The following is a 15,154-nucleotide window of genomic DNA, read 5'->3' as shown; positions in this document are numbered from 1 at the left end:
GTGGAATTAAGGACGTGAACAATGGACGGGACGGGACGGAACGAAGTTCGTTCCGTCTCATTTTTCCTCCACTTCCCGACCCCTCCGAAACCGCCCCGGACGAAACAGGGCATGCGTCAGCATTAAACCACTCAGAAATTGACACGTGACGAAGCACGAAATAACCGTCCCGTTCCCGTCCAAGGCCCCAGACAGGGCAGTTATTTCGTCCAGGACGAAATTACCGTCCCGTCCGCGTCCCTGAACTATAGGTGAAATTGAGTATCGCGTTTCCTTCAGAGAGTCTCTGCCCTGTTCTTCTGCTCGCGGCGTTCGAACGGCGGCGCTTCCAGTCTCATCGTCTACGCCGCCGCCAATCGCCGCCGTCTGCCGCCGTGCTCCCTCTCTTAGCGCCGTCGTTGTTGTGTTCTCTCTGAATTTTTCTCGATTTTTTTGCGAAATAAGTTCGATTTCTGTACACCCCTTTCGTTGCCGGAGTATTGGGGGAGTTTTCGCGGCGGCGGGGCTGCGGTCGTCGGTGCCGGATTCTTATCCATGGATCTGGATCTTTGGATTGGCAAGGTCAAGCAGGGACATCACCTGACGGAAGACGAACTCCAGCTTCTCTGCGAATATGTACTCACTCTTTATCCCCATTCAATTCCGTCTCCGAGACTGTTCTCTGATCATCCGGTTTTAGTTTATTTCATGTGATCATATCTCTCCGGGATTATCGAACTCGGATTAGGTTTTTCGTGGGAGGAGTTCTTTTACTTTCATTGAAAAGTCGATGAATTTGTTGATAAAGCCGTTTCTTGGACCGATAAAGGTTGTGATGATCGAATCAATAAGGTTGATTTTTTTCTATGATTGGAAAAAGAGATTTGAGCTCTGTTTCTCATTCTTAAGTAAAGAATGAGTTATTTTACTTTCATTAAAAAAGTCGATGAATTTGTTGCAAGAGCCGTTTGGTAGACCGATCGACGATGTAGGGATCGAATCAATAACCTGATATCTTTTTCAATGATTGGAAAAAGAGATTAGAACTATATTTTCTAAGGAATGGAATGAAATCGATACAGTAAAGGAGTTCTTTATCGGTTTATGAGCGTATTATATTATCATTAACCATTCTTAATTTTTTTGGTCTGACCTTGTTTCATTGATCGATTGCATGAAGGTTAAAGAGATTCTTATTGAAGAGTCAAATGTCCAGCCTGTCAATAGCCCCGTGACCGTCTGCGGCGACATTCATGGCCAATTTCATGATCTAATGAAACTCTTTCAGACGGGGGGACATGTCCCCGAGACGAATTATATTTTTATGGTAAAATGGTCGCTTATGAAACCCAGAATTCATCTTTATTTTATTTCTCATCCTGTTCTAATCAGTGCTTAATAAATAGGGGGATTTCGTGGACCGGGGTTACAACAGCCTTGAAGTATTTACGATTCTTTTGCTTCTAAAAGCCAGGTATTCTTGCCCATCTTTACATTTGAATTAGTTACGATTTTTGTGGTTTGTTATTACTCTATTAAACCCATTGTAACTTGTTTCATTGCCTAATGGTGTGTTACTTTTGTTATAATTGATTCAGATATCCTGCAAATATAACCCTCTTACGTGGGAATCATGAAAGTCGACAATTGACCCAGGTGAAGTGCACACTATATGTTATAAAGATTCATTCTCCCAATGATTTATTAATTCCCAAATTTTTTTTGAATGGCATGCAATGCTTCTTCCTTGTAGGTTTATGGATTTTACGATGAATGCCAGAGGAAGTACGGCAATGCAAATGCTTGGCGATATTGCACCGACGTTTTTGACTACCTCACCATCTCCGCCATCATTGATGGAACTGTATGCTTGTTAAAAATTTTTGAAAACCCTATAAATACTTCTTCATAAATATTTATCAAAAGACCATAAACGGTATTTCCAGGTGCTGTGCGTCCACGGCGGCCTCTCCCCTGATATTCGAACAATCGACCAAGTACGTAAAACAATTATTCATCAAAATATTTCGAATTATATGTTTCTATTAGAGTCAAGTTTGATAATTTCTTTTTAAAAAAATTGCATGGCAGATTAGAGTAATTGAACGCGACTGTGAGATACCCCACGAGGGGCCTTTCTGCGATATTATGTGGAGCGACCCAGAAGAGATAGAAACATGGGCAGTAAGTCCACGTGGCGCAGGATGGCTCTTTGGATCTAGGGTTACATCTGAGGTAATTAACAACACGTTTGGTTTATAAATTCTCTCAATCTGTAATATGGGTTTTGTCATTGATCATCGCAGTTTAATCACATCAACAACCTTGAGCTGGTGTGCCGGGCGCATCAACTCGTCCAAGAAGGCCTCAAGTACATGTTCCAGGACAAAAGTCTAGTAACGGTAAGTATGAACATTTATTAAGCACTGATTAGAACAGGATGAATAGGGCACTCCTGCCCTGGAACTTCTCATCTGGTTAATCATTAATGCTAATTTCTTTAATACAGAAAATTGAGCCACACTAATTACATTAATAAACTGGTGGTCAGGTCTGGTCCGCGCCCAATTACTGCTACCGCTGTGGGAACGTGGCTTCTATTCTGAGTTTCAATGAGAACATGGTGATTTAATTAATTCAGGACAGTCAAGATGTACTTGAGACTCAGATTTACAATCTCATGTTCTCAATCTTCTTCCATGGCAGGAGAGGGAGGTCAAGTTCTTCACGGAGACCGACGAGAATAACCAGATGAGAAGTTCCAGGGCAGGAGTGCCCTATTTCTTGTGACTTGCCGGCGGTCATAAAAATGTAATCTTTGGTGCAGGGCTTGATTCTTACTGAAAATTTCAGTTATCCACGCTTCTCTTTCCGGCTGTGCCTTCAGACTCTTACTAATTGCTTATTATAATTTGATTAATCTCCATCAGTCTCATTCTTTTCATCTGTTGACCTCTGAATCAACCGGATGACCCTCCGGCTGAGCACCCCCTTGTCCGCGGCGGCTCTCCACAGCATCTCCATGGCGGCGCCGCCATGACCCGCCTTCAAATAAGAGTAAACTCTCCCCGTTATCTTAATCTCCCTCAAACCCATGTCCACAAACAAAGCCTCAGCATCAGCCAACCTCCCAGCTTGCAAATAAGCACAAGCAAGACTGCCACAAACCAGAGCATCTCCATCAAACCCCTTGTTCCTCATGAGAGAGAAAGCTTTCTCAGCCATGGCCAGCATCCCCCTCTTACAAAACCTCCTAATAATTGCTCTATAGATAGACTTCTCCTCAGGAAACCCCCTGTTTACCAGCTCTTCAGGCATCTTTAGAACAGCTTCCTCCTCACCCCTCTCGCAGAGGCTGTCAATGACCCAAGAATAAGTAGCATAGTTAGGAGAAAACCCAGTTTCCAGCATTTCATAAAGCAAGACCTTGGCCTGCTCAATCTGCCCAGCTCTGCAGAAACCATGGATAAGAGCCTTGAAGGTGAACTGATCAGCCGGCGTCCCAGACTCCTCCATCTTCTCTCTGAGCTTAACGGCAAAACCCAGATCCCCTTTCTTGCAGTAAGCGTTGATCAGAGTATTGCAGGTGATGGAATCCGCCTCCACCTTGTTAGAATCCATCTCTGTTAAAAGGGCGTTAACGGCAGTCATCTTCCCCATTTCGCAGAGCTTCCTGGCTATGGCGTTGTAAGCGGCCGGGCCATGGGAGATCCCACGAGACTGCATCTCCTCCTTGAGCTTCAGAGCTCCGGCTATGTCGCCGGCCCTGCAAAACCCATCAATGAGCGTGGTAAACGTCACCTGGTTCGATCCCACCGTCTTCTCCATCTCTCTGAACATCCTCATCGCCTCTCTCATCAGCCCTTCTCTGCAGAAACCGTAGAGGAGAGCGTTGAGGGTGACGGTATCAGGCGAGACCCCCTCCTCAGCCATGGCGGCCTGCAGTTCAAGAACTCTGTACCGATCCCCCTGCTTGGAGAAGAGGGAGATGAGCGTGTTGTAAGAGAAGAGATCCAAGGCTATGTTCTTGCTCTTCATGTCAGAGATCAAGGCCTCGGCTCTGGGGAGATTGCGAGATTTGTAGCAGGCGTGGAGCATGGCGTTGTAGACATGGCGGTTGAGAGGGATTTCTCTCTGGCGCATTTCGTCGAACAGGCGCTGGGCGGTCGCGGTGAGCCCGGCTTTGGCCAGCGCGCTGAGGGCGGCGCTGCAGGCGTGCGGGTCGGGGGAGTAGCTTGCGGCCAGGCTGACGTTGAAGACTTGGAGAGCTTCGCCTGGGCTGCGGAGGGTCTTCGCGTAGAAGACGATCAGCCAGTTGAGGATTTGGGCGTCGGGGGAGTTAGCGTGGGGGAGGAGGAGGGAGTTGAGCACGGAGGGGGAGGAGAGGAGGTTCTTTTGGGCGAATTGGGAGAGGAGCGCTGTGCCGGAGGCGTGCTGGCGGTGGTTGATCAAGAGGCGGAGCATTGCCCACTGAGTTTGGAGAGAGTGGGCGTAGCCTGGTAGGGATTGGAGCCATCTGAAGAAGGAGAAGGCTATGGCGGAGTTTGGGAGATCGCCGAGCTGGTGAAGAACGAGCGTAATCAGCGATGGAGTGAAGAGAGATGCTACCTCGGGCTTGCTTAGCGCCGACCAGTTCTTCTTCATCGCGGCGGCGCTCACGCCGCCGGCCACCGCGGCGCCGCCCATTCCTCCGCCGCCGCTTGATTCAATCTCGCTTCTGATTCAGAGGTTTTTTAAATTGGGGAAGAAGGAGAGTACTTCTGCAATTAATATGGCTTCAGGGGTTTTTCGTTAGGAGAGCTTGTTTGTAGTTAAAAGAGTTTTAGGAGTTTTTCGTTAGGAAAGCTAGTGTGTGATTAAAAGAGCTTTAGGGGTTTTTCGTTAGAAGAGCTTGTGTGTAATTAAAAGAGTTTTAGCGGTTTTTCGTTAGAACAGCTTGTGTGTGATTAAAAGAGTACTAGGGGTTTTTCGTTAGGACTGTTTGTGTGTATTTAAAAGAGTATTAGGAGTTTTTTGTTAGAATAGCTTTAGTGTAATTCAAATAGTTGAGTGGTTTTTTCGTTAGGTGAGCTTAAGCGTAATTAAAAGAGTTTTAGGGGTTTTTCGTTAGGAGAGGTTAATTGTAATAAAAAGAGTTTTAGGGGTTTTCGTTAGGAGTGTTTATATGTAGTTAAAATAGTTTGAGGGGTTTTTCATTAGGAGAGCTTGTGTGTAATTAAAAGCCTTTCAAACCATCTATCAGGAGATTCAAACCTTTCCGGAAGCATAGTGCCTACAGCACCTCGGGAATACTTATCTTTCAGATAACCTCCAGGTCAGGAGGCCGGGGCAAAGAAAGATTGCTATCCCAAGTCGGTACTGGAAAAAACCTTATTTTAGATGGGGTAAAAGCGCGTTCCCTATAGGGACTAGTGGCTCGCATTCCGGACAAGGAAAAGTCCAAACCCCCGCTACCATACCAGTTGTGAGATCGTGTCCCTATGGGGGGACAAAGGCGCATTGGCCCTCTCGAGGCCATGTCAATGCCTAAAGCCCTCCTCCGTTCTTACCTGAGATCACATTCCTCCTAAAGTCGGAACCTAGAATCTTTTTGCACTTTTCAGGTTCTGAGGTTGTCCGAAGGGGCTTACGAGCCTTTCGCCTGCATCTGATCCCCAATTGTTGTTCACCGGCCGCATTAGGTTAGGTAGCTGGGTGATAAAAGTTCTTCCGTATCCCTAAGCGCGCTGCCCTCCTAGGCATTCCTTTCAGGGGTTATTGGGTTGTTGGGTTAGCCATACACTTCACATGTTTATAGCCCTTTTGGACAGCAGCCCTTTCGGGGGTTCCTTAGGGACCGATTCACTCTGTGTAGATTTACTGAACGCAAAAAGACTTCCACTGGCAGGCGATCGTGTTTTTCACAGGATTTTTCGTTACTCATATCAGCATTCTCACTTCTGATATCTCCAGGTGTTGTCACCAAAAACCTTCCCCGATTGACAGAACGTCACATTACTAACACTTGAAAAAGTTCAAGGTCTCGTCGCTTCGTTGAATCACTTAAGCCCTGGTACATTTTCAGTGCCATGGATCTAGACCAGTGAGCTAGTATGCTTTCTTCAAAGGATGGCTGCTTCCAAGGCCACCTCCTGGTTTTCATCGCTCGATCACTTCCTTTTCCACTGAGTGATTGCTTTGGGACCTTAGCGTACGATCTGGGTTGTTTCCCTCTCGACTTAGGATCTTAGCACCCATAAAGTCTGTTTGTACAAACGATGACGGCATGAGCCGATTAAATTCTGTTGTGATAATAAAAACCCACAGGAAAGTCAAAGTCAAGTTTCAACCCAACCATTATATAAATAGTGTTGTGAAGCAAGGCGAGTTTACGAGCGTCATATGCTAATAGATGAGTTATTTCGCAACCTCTCGCGAAAGCATTAGATGCTGAAACATTCCTAGGACATGTGTATAAGATGGGCATTCATTTACTTTTGTTGAGGTTCTGAAAGAAGGTTCCACTCGGTTTGTAGAAGGTTCAGCATGAACTGCACGAAGGAAGGTTACAAAGTAAAGTATCCGCTTCGTCGCTTCTGCTCATAAATCGCTCGTCGCTGAGCGGATTGAAAAAAAAATGGTAGTCATTATTCCGCTCCCTTCTGCTCCTAATCTTCATGTTTCGAAGTCAATGAAGATTCAGAAGAAGATTAAACTTTACAGAACGCCGTCCCGCAGTAAACGGAGCCCGAAGGAACGCAGCTGAATTTGATGTCCATTATAAACAACTAACTGTTAGTAAGGTGGCTGCTAAGTCAAGTCAACTGGTTTAAAAAACCAAACAAAGTTGAAAAGCAGCAATGACCAGTTCAGCATGAATGAATCTTTTAGTGTATAAAGTCCCCTGCTCAGTAAGTTCTTGCAGTTACTTTGTAACCTGAACCGGTTCTTATTTTTAAGAAAGGCAGAGGTTATGTTTACATAGTGGATTCAACGGCGGATCAACTCCAGTGCTGCAAGTTCTGCGGGTAGAATTGACCGTAGGAACTCGAGTGGCACTGACCGCGTTCTTTTTGGTTGATGCTCAATCAACCTACAATGCCCTACTGGTCAGGGACTGGATACACTCCAACGTTTCGCCCCTCATAACTACTTAACCATTTTCTTTTGGAAGGAGGCGCGAAGTTTACGAGCGGGAGCAGAGCGCGGCCACCTCTGAACTGAGGGTTCGGTCAATAGAGGAGCGCCCAGCGCCCAGACCGCTCTCTGGCCAACTGATTCTGATGGCGCACGCCATCGAAGATCGTCGTCAACGTCGTCCGCGCCGCCCGCCGCCGCCGTCGAAGCTCGAATGAAATTGCTCACTTATCACTTTTGTTTTCATTGCTCTCTCTCTCGTGTTTAATGTTTTCCCGTCTCGTCGTTGTGTTCTGGTCACATTTGTGATGCGTCCGTACGTCTTTCGTCGTCGTCACGGGGAGGGGTCCTTAGCCATTTTGGATCCCCTCCCTTGTGCCTTTGTTTTTGTTTTCTTTTCTTTTTATTTTTTTTAATTTCCCCTCCCTTCTATTTCGTAATGAGGGGGCCCATTATATAAGGGCCCCCTTAATGGACCCTTCTTTCCCCCTTGTTGACCCTACTAAGGGGGCCAAATCGACATCTTCCCCTTTATGAGGGAAGAGGGGGCGCCCTAGCTCCTCAGACCAGGAAGACAAAGAGAAAGTTTCATTTGTTGAATTTTCTGGTCTCCCTCCTTCATCTAGTGAAAGATCTCAAAAAGGAAGGGGAAGAAGCGGAAGAACGAGGGGGACCGGAGAAGGGAATCAACCTGCACGCAGTTCGATTCAACCTCCGAGTTCACAGAACGTGCCCACTGATCGATTTTGCTGAACTAATTTCTCCCCAAGTAAGCATGGTCACTCGCAATCTTCAACGACCCCAATCAGCCAATTGAAGATCCCATCATGCAAATTTCGGACGACGACCATCCGATCGGGATCCCTTGCCTCCTGTGAGGGGCGTTCGATTGAGCTAGCTGCCGTTGATCTGGCCCGTTGTTGATCGGGATTCCTCGTCTCCCGTGAGGGCCGTTCGATTCGATCTGAATTGTCAGCTATTACTCACTATCGTCGACCGCCCGCCGTTGGTTAACGGCCAGTGCTTGAATTGGGCCAACGTTGCTTGATAAGGCAGACGATTGAGCCTGTACGTCAGGCGATGATTGTCCATCCAGAGAAATCTGAATGCTGGACAAAGACTCATCGGTGGAGTTCTGTTCTGTCCTGACCAGCACGACGGCACCGGCTGTTCCCGCCTCTTGGCCCGGTGATTGTGGCCTATTATTCCCCTCTTCTTTGCTTGGCGTGTTCTGGGCACTTCGTAGAAAAGGGGACATCACGGTCACTCTCCGAGCCAGAACTCTAACATGGATTCCCCTCCGCTTGGTGTTCGACCATAGCTCTCGGGGCTGACTACTGTCCAGCCGACTCACCACTGCACGGGAACCCACTACTCATGCGGTTGTCGATCCCCAACACCAAGTGAGACCGATCGATCATACACGCTCGACAGCCGTCTCGTTAGCGAACGAGAATCCTGCCTCGAGGGTGGATCCGCCCATTGTCGTCTACTCGCCAAAGTTGCTATCTCCGTTACGCTAACTACGTCTGGTGGCTGGCTGGAGCCGTGACCGTTGCCTCGCTCTTCTCCTCTCTTCCTTCGGCATTTACCTGTAGCTCCGACATCTTTGTTTGCTCATCGAGTCGTCATTCACTCTCCGGCGCTTCTCTATCACACCCGCTTCGACCGCCGCCGATTGTCATCAAATTCTGCACAACGAGCTCGCCAATGAGGTACGTCGTCCTCTCCCGACGCTCGTTTAAAAATTACATATCTCTCCCAGTATAATTATGATTTGACTCCACCACGCTCGGGCTAGGTAGGTGAGCGAGGTTTTGAGAAAAAACTATGACATTAGAGTGTCTTACCAGTATGGACGAGTATGTTCGTTACGTGCAAGCCCTACTGATAGATTCTGTTCGGCCGTAGACGCCTTCGTCGCTCCGACGAGGTTCGAGAGGCCGCCATTGCCGTCACCCGATGATCCCCATCCAAGCTTGGAGCTCGGCGCCTCCCTCGAGTCGGAGCCTGCATGTACGACACGTAGGGCACTCATTTTGTGCATCGTAGTTACATTGACCCATTAGGGTTACCCCTCGGACAACGACACCGTTGGTATTCGATACCATCATCCCTTATCGTCACCAAACCATCATATTAAGACGACGTCCTCGACGACGTCCGACATCAGATTATTTTTAGAAGAGAGGGAACGTGTCACATTAGAAGTGAAGCACGTGTCCTCTAATCATAATCAACACTTCTTCTATATCAGAACCTTTTTTAGTTTAGTAGGCTCAGCTATTCATTGTTCATTCTGAACCTTCTTATTCATTCGCTCCCCAAAAAAAAAAGAAATTGACTTTCTTTTAGTTCTTATTTCATAAAGTTCTGCAAGAACTTCGTACCTTCGGTGCTCCATCAGTCGCATCTTCATTTTAATATTCACCGCTCTCGCGCCTCATTTGAGTTTGGGTTTGGATGAATCTGTAAAGTAAAGGTCAACGGATGGAACCCTTTTCTCGTTCTCACTCAGGTTATTCAAGAAAACGCCAGTTCTTAACAGAACCTCGACCTGTTCTGTCGTCGAATCTCCACTTACACTACACTGCGCTCGAACAGTTGAGCGATTGTTGGCCAGCTACTTTGCAGAACCTTAGAATGGAAGAGAGCATAGATTCATTCTTTCTTTCAGAACCTCACAACTGGTTAAGACCAGGACAAAGAAAAAATAGTGCTCTCGCCATCAAAGACCGTCAAACAAACTATAGAACATTGTTCGGTTGAACCGTACGGCGGCCAAAAAGAAAGACGACCTCACCTTCTCTAGGTGTCAGTGAGAGCTATTGTATTTAGATCTTTTTCATTTTTATTTTGGAAAGATGACCAGACTTGCTCTACAGTACGAGCTTCATATGATGAGAATAAAATTTGTAAAACACATTTTATTTTCCGCACCAATCCATGATTCAAAGTTGGGTGTATACATTATATCTGTATAAATGCATTTATACGACAATTTTTCCTGGAAATCCCCAACAAAAAAAGACACTATTCCTTATTTTGTATCGAATCGATCATAACCACTACCTACATTCCACAAAATAGTGGACCACAAATAGGAACCAATAAATAGACCCACAATTCCATAGAAACACATTACAATCCCTTGTGGAAAAAAAGAGATTTCCTGAGATGGAAATAAAGATATCAGATTCCTACCAAGATAACCAGAGGTTAAAACAACTAAGAATCCTAGTGAACCTAAAAAAAGGATATAGGCCCAGAAAAAATTACTTGTTTTTCGAGACCCTGTTATAAATTCTATCCATATATGGCCTGATCCCCAGTTCATACTATACTAGATCTAATTGCATTCAATTGTAATTCGGAGAATAAACCAAATAAAATTGACTTTTATTTTCCTGCTCCCAAGGTAATAAACTACAAAAGCCAAAAATTCATTTACAAATGCGGTTCATATTAAGATTCAGGCGCAGAAGCGGTGAATATATTAAGATTCAGGTGCGACTCTAGGAGCGTGAATTTTAAGATTCAGGCGCGACTTTAGGAGCGCGAATATTAAGGTGAAGGCGCGACTTTAGGAGCGTGAATATTAAGATGAAGGCACGACTTTAGGAGCGTGAATATTAAGATGAAGGCGCGACTTTAGGAGTGTGAAGATGAAGATTCAGAAGAAGGTCCGACTTTAGGAGAAAGAAGTAGGGCCAGCACCGATCCATCAATTAACTAACTGATACCTATACCGCCCTAGAAATGTTGTTGACCAAGGACTTCGCGACTTTAGGAGCGAAGATGATAAGCAGTAAAGTTTCCCATTTTTGTAAAAGAGACTGTAAATGATTGAAACTGGGGGTAATATATATAGTCCTTACGTAAAGTAAAAGCCAGGTATTGAAAATACTAAAGCAATAGTACCAATATGCAAATCCACTATGTTAAGAATCTAGAGCTATTGATCAAGAATATTGGCCACCTATAGATGGTAGGGTAGGATGGGTGGTACCGCTCAGATTGCGGCCAATCTTCCTAACTATGCGCGGGCTGGGCCTCTCACTGTAATAGCTTGCTTCTCGGGTGGCTCTCACTCCGGGTGGTGCGGCTGAGCCAGAGTGGGCTCAGCAGTCGGCCTATGTATTTGGGCGCACGTGTAGAGACATGATTAGTTCCACGAATCTCACTGCACTGACCGTAGTAAACTCCTTCTCATTGTACCAAAATGGAGGTCTGATTTGAACGACCAAGTACAACATCACATTTGACAGCTGAGGAAGGTACAACCCAACTATGAAGTACATCAGCAGGTGTTACAATCATACATAGATGAGTTTTGGCTGGTACAACCACTCTATTGTCCACTTCTAATAAACGTGATTGACCCAATTCTGGATCATCTTCTGGAATCTTATAACTGTCAAAAGTGAGTGACTGTTCATCGGAACTGTTATGGTCTGAATACTCATAAGGTTGGGTCGACGCCCGCCTCCCCCCAAACTTTACTTGCAAGTTTCCCTGCAAAAAACTCTCCACGCCTACTCATATAAAGAGCATTGTTCTTCTTTAGTTAGGTCGTTATCCCCTCTCTCTCAGAGACCGTAAGACCTCGGCGAAGGTTACGAAGTAAGGGTCACAAGCGCGAAAGCGGGAGCGGCCCTACCTACTTCAGTTAAGCTGGAACGGAAAAAGACCTGGTTCCACACACATGAGACACGCAGAAGGTATGGGACAGTTCACCACGGATTCTTTATCTGAAGATAACCTTTGTTTGATAAATGCATAGTGGAAAGGGCTACGTGTCGGCTCGGCTAAGTTGTAGGCCCCATAGATCAAGAGTGATTCCTCACCTATCGGGGAACGCTCGAGTATAGATTCCCTATGCTCATGTGAACGGTCGAGGCCGGCCAGCCCGTAGATCTAAAAGTCAAAGTTATTTCAGAACCTGATCGGTCAACGAACAAAACAAAGTCAAATTAGTAAGAGTAGTCATTATTTCAAAGGCACCGCCTTAAGTTGTTACATTCTTCTTCTTCGCTCCTAAAGTGGCGCCTTTTGCTCGTCGCTTTGCTCGCTCGTAAGTAAACTCGCGCCGTCGGAACCTTCATCATCGATTCATCATTTTATTTATGTGAAAAAAAACATAGCCTTTCATTCTTCTTCGTCTTTGACTTTCGCTCGTAAACTCACGCCTAAGCCCCCGCTCTCGCGCCTCAGTACCTCAATAATTAAGCTCTTGAAATTTTATCATTCGGATAACTTGACTTTGTAACCTTTGGTTTGGTAACGTTATCTGAAGGATAAGCTCGGCAGAGGAGTAGAAGCGCTGGTCCCCTTCAGTCTGCATGCACGTGCCTACTGCTACCTACCGTAGGACCTTTGTCCCCGAAGCGAAGAAAGAGGTTTTTCTTTTAATCAGAAAAAGTTAATCTTCAGATACAGTTATCCTCTCCTGGCCCAGTAGTTCCGCAACTACTACCGCGGTTGTTGCGGGGATCCTACATTCCGAAGCGTAACGGGGCCAGCTATGAGGGAACTATTCTTAAACACAAGGGACCTGCAAAAGATTTAATCATTGTGGATTGGTTTAAAAAGCAATATGCAGATCCATCTATAATGAAGCAGATGTCCACTGAAGCCAATTTCTGAATAGATTGGAAAAAACATGGATTGGAAAGAAGAATATGAACATAAGACTAGGACTATCATAGAGTTCGAAAAGAGATAATGTCTATGATGCAAATGAGGACTGGGTAGGCACACACCCTATAAATTTCGTTGACCTAGGAACTAGGTCAACGACATTTATTAGTACTAATTTATAGGGGCAAAAATTATGAGAACAGAAAAGTGTGTTATCAGCCTAGGTACCCCCTCGTATCAGAGGAAGGCAAGAGCAGTTCTGTAAGAACAAAGCAGCCCTTAGAACTAGAATTTTAGACATAGTTTTAACGATGGTCTAAAATCAGCTATTTTAGTAAGAAATTAGTAAGAAATTAGCCATTTTTCTAAAATGGTGTACAGGAGTTAGAGTTACAGGTAATAAGTTTAATATGTTATAGTAGAAAAGTTTAAATTATAAATGAGAGAGCAAGTATTGGCTGTAAGGCTTCGCTGATTGAGAAATCCTAAGCTTAGTACTTGGAGGCTTCGCCGATTGAGAACTCCTCAACTCAGTCCAAGGAGGCTTCGCTGATTGAGAACTCCTCAGCTCAGTCCAAGGAGGCTTCGCCGATTGAGAACACCTCAGCAAAAGGCAATAGAGGCTTCGCCGATTGAGAACACCTTAGAGGCTTCGCCAATTGAGAACACCTCAGCAAAAGGCAATGGAGGCTTCGCCGATTGAGAACACCTTAGAGGCTTCACCAATTGAGAACACCCTAGAGGCATCGCCGACAGAGATCACCTCAGGCTTTAGAGGCTTTGCCGATTGAGAACACCTCGAGCTCGTTTACTCGTGGTTAAGCAAAACCCCTTATTTTTAGAAGGGCAAGTTTCGTTATATGTTTCATCAATGTACGAAGATTTTTTCGATATATGTAAAATCGGCGAAGCCTCTAAAGCCTGAGGTGATCTCAATCGGCGATGCCTCTAGGGTGTTCTCAATTGGCGAAGCCTCTAAGGTGTTCTCAATCGGCGAAAAAGAACGAAGGTAGGTTTCAGAATCTACAACTTTCGATTCATCTTCTTCTTGTTCGAATAATTGGATGTTGAACCCATTTCATATGATGGGCTTCGCCCCCTTGGCGCTGCTCTGCTATGTGCTTTGGGACACGGAAGAGGAGCCGGCATCCAGGCGTGAAGATGAAGATTCAGGCACGAGTGAGCAGGAGCGGAGTCACAGATAAAGAAGGTTACGAAGTCAATGAAATGAAGATGAATCAACGATGAACATAATTCACAAGAACATTCTGTAGTATTAGTAAGAGGAGGAAGGGTTAAGGATTTACCCGGTGTGAGATAGAACAGTGATTTCAGAACCCTAGATGCGGGATGAGTAAAGATTTTATGTTTTAACATAAAAGGAAAGTTCTGCAAGGCGCGACTTTAGGAGCGGAGCGAAGAAGCGACGGAGCGATGAAACACGTTCTTCAAGAAATCAAGATTCTTATCCAAGACTTGTATCATTTGATGATGCCATGTAAATCACTATAAACATGTGAAGTGTATGGCTAACCCAATAACAAATGTAGCCAATATGAATCAACATGTGAAGCGGATGTAGCCAAGCGGATCAAGGCAGTGAATTGTGAATCCACCATGCGCGGGTTCAATTCTCGTCATTCGCCCATTACATTATTTCACATTTTAAAAATGCTATTTTCAATATGCTAATGGCGACGAAAAATAAAACTATCACTATATCTTTAATTCTTTCATAACCTACTTCCTCTTCCAAGCGTATTGAAAATACGCTTGCGGTCGTGGGTTTTTTTCTACCAATTGATGCTTTCCCATCACCGCCCTCCCATGGGGATAGTCTACAAGTAGTAAAACTACTCCGAATACTACAGGACGCTTACCTAGTTTAGATCCACCCAAACTTTTTTTGTTCACCCCCGCTCCGTCACGCCTCACTACTTGATTAAGATGCTGAACCTTTAAAACCTGACTTTATCCGCCGTTTGCTCACTCGCGCCTGAAGTCGCTTGTTCTCTTCTATGAGTTCCTAGCCGAGATGTGAGATGAGCAGGTTATGTTTACATAAGTTCTTCAAGGCGCGAGTTTACGAACGTGCCAGAAATAACCCTGTACAGCAAAGTGCTACTTGAGACCGACGGGTTGAGGGTAGTTGTCCCCTGTTCAAAGATAGGTGCTGGCATTTTCTTTCACCGCTTTGTCGAGCGTATCCCAAAAGAGAAGCGCAGAACTAAGCGACCAGAGAAAGAAAATCTGTTCGACCCGAGGAGAGTTTAAGCGTAATTAAAAGAGTTTCAGGGGTTTTTCGTTAGGAGAGCTTGTAATTAAAAAAGTTTTAGGGGTTTTTTGTTAGGAGAGGGGGGTTTGTTGGGTTTATCGGGGAAGAAGGTGCAGGGAATAAAATAAAATCGGGCGGGAAAGA

The 15,154-nt window shown here is 45.3% G+C and overlaps 2 protein-coding genes across 2 annotated transcripts; one reads left to right on the top strand and one right to left on the bottom strand.

The window, feature by feature from the left end:
• Positions 1–280: 280 nt before the first annotated feature.
• Positions 281–2,903, top strand: LOC144710140 (phytochrome-associated serine/threonine-protein phosphatase). Its single transcript, XM_078583816.1, has 10 exons — positions 281–615; positions 1,160–1,306; positions 1,386–1,453; positions 1,578–1,635; positions 1,733–1,843; positions 1,926–1,976; positions 2,071–2,214; positions 2,286–2,381; positions 2,531–2,602; positions 2,686–2,903. Exons 1-10 carry the CDS (start codon positions 535–537, stop codon positions 2,767–2,769), a joined length of 912 nt encoding a protein of 303 aa, XP_078439942.1. The 5' UTR covers positions 281–534; the 3' UTR covers positions 2,770–2,903.
• On the bottom strand, positions 2,621–4,697 carry LOC144710139 (Tetratricopeptide repeat (TPR)-like superfamily protein). The gene has a single exon (XM_078583814.1). It carries the CDS (start codon positions 4,663–4,665, stop codon positions 2,896–2,898), a length of 1,770 nt encoding a protein of 589 aa, XP_078439940.1. The 5' UTR covers positions 4,666–4,697; the 3' UTR covers positions 2,621–2,895.
• Between the last annotated feature and the right edge of the window lie 10,457 nt (positions 4,698–15,154).

This window comes from Wolffia australiana, chromosome 12 (genome assembly GCF_029677425.1).
Source record: "Wolffia australiana isolate 7733 chromosome 12, ASM2967742v1".
NCBI classification, from domain to species: domain Eukaryota; kingdom Viridiplantae; phylum Streptophyta; class Magnoliopsida; order Alismatales; family Araceae; genus Wolffia; species Wolffia australiana.
This window is presented reverse-complemented; position numbering and strand designations above follow the sequence as displayed.

What these genes read in the sequence shown, in the direction of transcription:
- LOC144710140 (XM_078583816.1), top strand. Translation starts at nt 535, where the DNA reads ATGGATCTGGATCTTTGGATTGGCAAGGTCAAGCAGGGACATCACCTG. An exon ending in AGACGAATTATATTTTTATG is followed by an intron (nt 1,307 to 1,385) that starts GTAAAATGGTCG and finishes CTTAATAAATAG; the next exon opens with GGGGATTTCGTGGACCGGGG. An exon ending in CTTTTGCTTCTAAAAGCCAG is followed by an intron (nt 1,454 to 1,577) that starts GTATTCTTGCCC and finishes TAATTGATTCAG; the next exon opens with ATATCCTGCAAATATAACCC.
- LOC144710139 (XM_078583814.1), bottom strand. Translation starts at nt 4,665, where the DNA reads ATGGGCGGCGCCGCGGTGGCCGGCGGCGTGAGCGCCGCCGCGATGAAG.